The sequence below is a fragment of the Hipposideros armiger genome, unplaced genomic scaffold (assembly GCF_001890085.2).
Source record: "Hipposideros armiger isolate ML-2016 unplaced genomic scaffold, ASM189008v1 scaffold_321, whole genome shotgun sequence".
Lineage (NCBI taxonomy): Eukaryota > Metazoa > Chordata > Mammalia > Chiroptera > Hipposideridae > Hipposideros > Hipposideros armiger.
This window is the reverse complement of record NW_017731671.1, coordinates 1,958,337-1,965,227: the sequence shown is the minus strand read 5'-3', so window position 1 is coordinate 1,965,227 and position 6,891 is coordinate 1,958,337. Positions and strand designations below refer to the sequence as shown.

At 52.5% G+C, this 6,891-nt stretch overlaps 1 protein-coding gene across 3 annotated transcripts in view; it reads right to left on the bottom strand.

The window, feature by feature from the left end:
• TEF (TEF transcription factor, PAR bZIP family member) overlaps window positions 1–6,891 on the bottom strand; it is a 21,678-nt gene that overhangs the window by 11,543 nt on the left and 3,244 nt on the right. The window contains exon 1 of one of the 3 annotated variants that reach the window (XM_019660581.1): window positions 527–715. The exons of 1 other annotated variant lie outside the window; for it this stretch is intronic. In XM_019660581.1, coding sequence (XP_019516126.1) covers window positions 527–671 — 145 coding nt within the window. In that variant the 5' untranslated portion in view covers window positions 672–715. Of the gene's footprint in view, window positions 1–20; window positions 272–526; window positions 716–6,891 lie in introns of those variants that run through there. One more of the 3 variants, XM_019660580.1, reaches the window with a different exon arrangement.

Here is a 6,891-nt window from a genome sequence, read left to right as displayed (position 1 = left end):
CCCCGACCCCCCGCCCTCACCGAGGCGCGCCTCGCGCGGGGGGTTCTCCATCAGCTTCCTCAGGACCAGTGGGAAAGAGCCCGGCAGGCCCCTTTCCCCAGCTGCGCGCCCCAGCCCCGGGCCTGGCCCCGCCTGCGGCTGCACAGGCGGCTTCTTTCCGCCGACCGCGTCGGACATCGTGGCCCACGCTCTGCTCGCCCGTCTCACCTCCCCCGCCCGCCCCCCGAAAAGGGCCGGAGCCGCGCGACCCGCCGCAGCTGCCTACAGGGGCAGCTACTGCGCAAGCGCCCAATAGCTCCCCCGCCTCCCTCCATCCCTACCCCGCCTGCTGACAGGCTCCGGTATATTAATTATACATGAAGCCAGGCCAGCTGCCCCGGACCGTGGCCTTGGATTGGCCTACCCTGCGAGGAAGGCGGGAGCAGCCTTCTGGACCGTGATTGGTTAGGCTGCCTGGGTAAGCGAGACACGTGCCGGGCCAGGTGAGGAGCAACGCCGGAGGCCCATCCCGGTCCGCCCGTGTCACCTGATTGGCGCGTGCTGGAGTCTGTGTCATAGGCCCTCTTCGGCGGCAGCTCCTTCCCCTCTACCAGACGTTTCACCTTCGCCTTCCTCTTCATAACCCCTGCTATCCTCCCAGACCACCGTAACCGCTCTCCCTTCCCTCTCATCCTAATCTCGTCAACCCCGCGCCACTGAAGGGAGGCGGGGCTGGGAGCGGCCGGGCTGGCCCGGGGAGCCTATCAGAAAGCCCATTCGGGTCGCATGGCCCTCCCCCCGCGGATCACGTGGAGCCCCAGCCGAGTCTAGTCGCGTTGGGAGGGAGAAGTGGGGGGGGGAAGGCGCAGAGCAGCCAATGGAGGACGGGGGCGGGGCCCGGGTTGGTGCACGAGGCGCAGCACGTGCGGGGCTGCGGCGGGGAGGGAAGAGGAGGGAAGGGGAGGGCTCCTTTGTACTGGGGCTGCTTCCCGGGTCTTGGGGCCAGGACGCAGAGCTGAGCCCGCACCCTTCCTCCCTGGCGACCCAGAGGTTGGCTGAGGGCAGGGCGGCGGACGATGACCTGCCCTTCCCTTAAGGATGGCTGGAGCAGGCTTGGCCGCCGCTGAAGCGGGGTGTCGGGTTCCTTACTGATCCCGGGTTTCTGGTGTGGGCGTGGCGGCCAGATAAACACTAGCATGAAGGGAGCATTTTTGAGGTCGGAGCGGGGGTGGGGATGGGGGTGGGGGTTGGGAGAGAAAGGGTCCAGCCCTGAGCCTTTGCCGGGGTACACGCTTTTGTCCTCCCGCTTACTAGCTGTGACCTTGGGGAAGTCCAGTTGCCTCACTTAAGCCAGTTTCCTTATTTACAAAACTAAGGGGTTGGACTAGATAATCTCTAAAGTCCTGAACATCTCTGCAATTCTGTTCCTCTCTAGGACCGTTCCATCCTTCTCCTAGGGACAAATAACTAAACTCCTTTTTATATATTTTGTGGGAGAACCACCTCCTCTCTGAAAATACAGGCCCCCCCCCCAGGAGTTCCTCAGGAAACCGAAAATGTAAAACGTGAGGGGTACACAAATGTGGAAATGTTGTATGGAGCAGCTCCCAAACAGCACCGAGAACTTTGTACCTCTTTATAGCACAAATCATACTCTGCTTTGCACCCAAACAATACTAGACCCTCCCTGCCTAAACTCCCAGAGGGCAGGGACTTCGGCCTGTTTATCCTGCATCCTGCCAATGGCCGTGACCTTCCAGTATCGCAGCTGGGGGAATGGTAGGATGGAATGCTCCGTTCACAGGGTAGATGCGTGACCACAACACCCAGCTAGCTGAAACTTGTCAAGCTGATGCTATCAGAATTTTGCTGGGAGCTGAGGAGGAAAAAGACATTGGGCTCCTGAGCAGGCCTGGAAGGCAAGAGGTTTGAAGGGACTGGGTGGTGGTCAGGGCAGGTGATAAGAGTCTGACTCCAAAACTCAAGTTCTTCCCGCCTCCCTCATTAGACTTCAGTCACTTTCTGGCTTGATACCTCCAGCGAACTCCTTCACCTCTCCAGACCTCCTTTCCTTATATGTCAAATGGAGATAGGGCGGGGTCTACCTTGTGGGGTTTCTGTAAGCCCATGTATGTAACATGCACAATTGCAAACCTACAACAAATGGTCGTTTTCATAATTTTACTAAAACTGATGGGTACAAATCCACTGCTTGGTTTATCCATTATCCTGGAGGCTAGCACAGTGCCACTCTTAATTTAGTGGAAATACTAAATTGTGTACAGAAAACCTGTGGTGTTGCAGAGCTTTTGTTAGTGGGAATTCTGTATGTGGCTAAACTAAAATATCCTTGGGAGAAACTAACCTAGAGGTATTTAGAAACAAAATTGAAAGGCAATTCCAAGGAGATTGATTAGAACAATATATGAAGCTTTTTTCAAATGGCTAGTTTGGCCATGGTGATACTTAACTGGAGTAGTTAAATGTGTCTTTTCATGGCTAATGTGACATTGTTAAGAGGGAAAATGATTCTCAAGGTGTTAAAGGAGGATTTATGATAATATAACAATGGAAAGCTATGACATTTGTTTATGACAAAGGTGGGGTGTAGTTAAGGGGAGTAAAGATTTAGACATTTTTTTAAGCTACAGTTATTCTAAAGGGATAATGTCACTTCCACTCGTCACCCAGCCTGGAGCAATGAACCTAACTGGCAAGTGACACTGCTGAGAAGTGATGCAAGCAGGTTAGGGCTTCAAACATTACTTTTGATTCAGTGCTCTGTTCATGTACTGACACTCCCCAGAAAAGGTTTTTTTCCCTGGATAACCACGGGGTAGATGGTGTGTCACAAACAGTGCAGGAACATTACACAAACATGTTCTCCCTCGTGCCTACTTGCAAGCTGGGAGGTTAGCTACTTTGTTGGCTGGCTGACTTCAACAGCACCATCCTGGAGGCGGGAGCCATTCTGTTCTTGTCTTCATTCTCCAGCTGACCAGAGAAGAGCCATAGCAAGACTCTCTCTACCTCTGGCGTCTGTCAGTAAAGTGGGGGTCACAGTGGCCCTTTTTCTTAGTGGAGAAATAAATGTTGTGAGAATTAATTAGTTCATTTCCACAGTGTTTGTGAGCGCCACAAAGAAATAGTATACTCCAACAAAAGAACATGTTATGAGGGCCAGCCGAGTGGCTCAATTAGTAAAGAGCTAGCTCAAGAGTGCGAACTCTGAGCAACAGGGTCACCAGTTCGATTCCCAGCCCGAGCTGAGCTGCTGCTGAGCTGCCAACAGGTGGCAGGATGGCTCAGCTAAAAAAAAAAAAAAGTGAAAAGAACGTTATTACGTGGTTAAGACTTTAAAGGTAGGTGGTACCTTAGTGTTCTTTAGTAATAGCGTTTCCATGCAGCCTGTTCTTGAGGGAAGTGTGGTCCTGGGGGACAACGGTGACCTTGTGGACTGGGGAGGCAGTCCTTAGTAGAGTCTCCCCATAGTTGCTGACCAGTCACGTGGCCTTAGGCAAGCGACTGCTCTTGCCTAAGCCTCAGTTATTTTTCTCTTGGAAACAGAGATGGATTTGCTGACCTCACAGAGTGGTTATGAGGATGTGTGAGAAGCAATGTCAAGTGCTTGCCTGGAACAGAGTGTGGCATGGAGTGGGAGGGCCTCCACCCTTCCCCTTCCACTCAGGTTGTGTTGGGTCAGGCGTAGAATTACTTTGGGTGTGGGGACAAGGCTGTGGGGCTGAGGGTGAGTTCAAGTCTACTGGAGAATTTTCCAGAGCTGGACTGACTTTTCTTTCTTTTTTTTTTTTTTTTTAAGCTGAGCCATCCTGCTACCTGTTGGCAGCTCAGCGGCTGCTCAGCTCGGGCTGGACTCGAACCGCTGTTGCTCAGAGCTCTGGACTGACTTTAAATTCTACTCTTTTATGTTCTAGAAACCTGCTAACCAACTGAAGTCAAAAACTTAATTTGAGTCTATGCAGAATGAGTACCTTTCATTAAGCCATTATACCGATTTGGAGTATTATTTAAACTTGAACTTCATGGGAGCTAAAACTCCAGCACAGGAGCCTTTGGACAGATAATGATCTCTTTGGCCACATATTCAGCATCTAGTAGGACGGATGTCTTCTAACTTACTGAAATATGTGATAGAAGCCTGGTGTGTGTAAGAGCACTGAGCCCAGTTATTTGTGTGCTTTGCCGATACCAAATGCAGGAGAGTACAGAGCTTTGTTCAGGGTAGTAGCTCGGTAAATATTTGTTGGCTCATTTGTTGTTGGTGCTGGTAGGAGGGTTAACAAAACCTTTCAGAGCCAAGTCGTATACATTTGGAATGTTATTAACATTAAATAACAGTCATTGTGTTTCACAGTTGAACCTGGAATAACAAACCTGGCAAGTCCCCCAGCACTAGCCTGGCCACAGCTGCCTCTTTTCGCACCCACATACCTGTGGCTGCATAGTTCTGGGGTGTGCTTTGTACCCTGGTCTCAGTGTATTCTAGGCAGAAGTGGTGGGTGGAGGTGCTTCGCTAACTCTTGCCCATCTCTTCAGTATTCTCAAGAGTACTAGTTTCCTGTTTGGCTTGCTTTTTGCCCACTCCCAGGATTCAGATTGCAGATGGACAGCTGCCCCAAGAGAGCCATTTCCAGAGAGAAGCCCTCACCTCCAGCCTTGGCCATGCCTCAGCAGACACCGCCTGATGGCCAAGGTTTCTCCAGTGCTAGCCCCATTGGTGGTGCAATGGTAGGATGTGGGCTCTGGAGCCAGACTGTCTGGGTCTGATTTCTGCTTCAAGTACTTCCTAACTGTGTGACCTCGGGCAAATTACTTAACCTCTCTGTGCCTGAGTGTCAGAAGTAAAGGAGTCAATTCAGGCACACTGCTGAGGACAGCACTTGGTGCATAGCAAGTGCTCAATGGAAGTTAACTCCTACTATAATCCCATCTTGGATGCTCTGGGAATAACTTATTCCTGCCCACGTGCCACTTCCCCAAGAAGAGTGGGTGTGGACGAGGCCTTGCAAGCAGAGAGATGACAGGCTCACTCTCCTTAGGACCTTCAAGGCCCTGCAGGCTCTCCCCCTTCTAGGTCTCTTCAACCTCTCCTCTTCCCTTCTTTCCCCTTGCTCACCTTCTGCGGTCACAGTGGCCTTTTATTGCTCAGAAATGTGTCTTTCTTGCCCCAAGAAAGGGCCTTTGCAGGTGCTGTTCCCTCAGCCTCAATGTTCTGGGTGTAGCTGACTCTTCCTCACCTTCCAGGCCTCAGTTTAAATGTCACTCCCTCAGAGAGGCTGGCCCTCACCCCTGATTGATGATTGTCTGTCTCTCCCCATGGAATGTACCCACCAGGCGAGCGGGGCCATGTGTGTCTCATTCATTCCACACCACGAGTGTAGCAAACGCTAAATGAGCGGATGATGCAAGAACAAAGGGTAACTGAAGAGCTGCTGCCCTGGGATGGGGTTTCATGAGCGGATGATGCAAGAACAAAGGGTAACTGAAGAGCTGCTGCCCTGAGATGGGGTTTCAGAGACCCCGGCATCCTGTGGGCGGGGATGAGCCTGGAAGCAGGAGGGTCTGGGATGGAACCCCTGACAACTATGTGGTTGTCTCATTTCCGAGCTTCCGTCTCCTCATCTGTAGAACGGATAATCACACCTCCCTTGCAAAGCCATAAGCAGGACTCCCAGCTCACACTCAGGGAACAGTGGCCATTAGATTCAGGATTCATTCCTTGAGCAGCCTGGCCTTGGGGCAGGCCCCAAGATACAAAGCCATCTGGAAGGGGCATTCCCCAGACACTGCTGTCAGATTCTGGCACCCAGTGAGAGTTTCTCATGTTTCTCTGATTGGTGACAGGGAACAGGTAGAGGAGGTGGCTGGGCCCCTACGGTGGGAGTGAGGTGAGAGGCTGGTCGGCGGGTGCCAACCTCTGAGTACATGTCCTCACTGTTTAGAAGGTGGGAGTGAGGATTAAAGGAGCTGACGCCTCCAGCACTTGAATGGCCCCCTCCCCCTCCTCTTCCCTGAAAGCAAACTTCACGATTTCTCCATTTCTCGGTTTTCGCCTGGTTACCCCAGGCTGGGAGTGGAGGTGACCACATGGACCTTACTGAGGCCAAACTCAGGACAGCCCGGGCTGCTCTCAATCCTCCCTCTTGGCCCATTCAGCTCAATCCTCCAAGAGAGGGCAGCCAGGCCCTCTTCTGTACCCCGCCTCTGTCCCTCCCAGCAAGTGCCCTGACGTCCAGCCTCTTATCATTCAGCTCTTTCTCAGGCCAGCCCAGCTGGGCTGTCCAGTTTGGTGCAGGGCTGATGGCACCAGGCCCCTAGGAACCTCAGAATGCATTTCCAAGGAGACAGCCCTACGTGTGCTTGCACAGACTTGCAACACCCGGTTCTTTTAAGGAGAATATTCACAGGAAGGAGGGTAGAAAGAAAGGAATGAAGGTCAGATTGCAAACGTGATATTGGTGGAAGGCGCATAAGGCCAGGCCCAGCTTCTCTTTGCCCTTCACAGAGCAAACAGCGTGGCACTTCACAGTTTGCAAACACTTTCACGTGGGATAAGTCATTTAATCCTGGCAACAAGCCTATGAAGCAGGTTTGCATTGTCCCTTTTACAGCCGGGGATGGAGAGAGAGGCGTGTCTAGGATACCCAGCTGGGTGTCCCACCAGGGATTCTAGTTAGGAGCTCCCTGAGGCGGGGACCCTGCCTGCCCAGCTCAAGGGGACCCTGCCTGCTCAGCTCAAAGTGAAGGCCTTGTTCAACCTTTGGGTGTGTTTCATACTACGTGGCTCCTTGGAAAGGAGGCCTGAGTGACAAAAGCTGGCAGGAAGGTGGGGGACCAGCCTCTGAGCACAGCCAAAGCCCTATAGGGTGAAGGAAGGAACGGGTGTAAAGA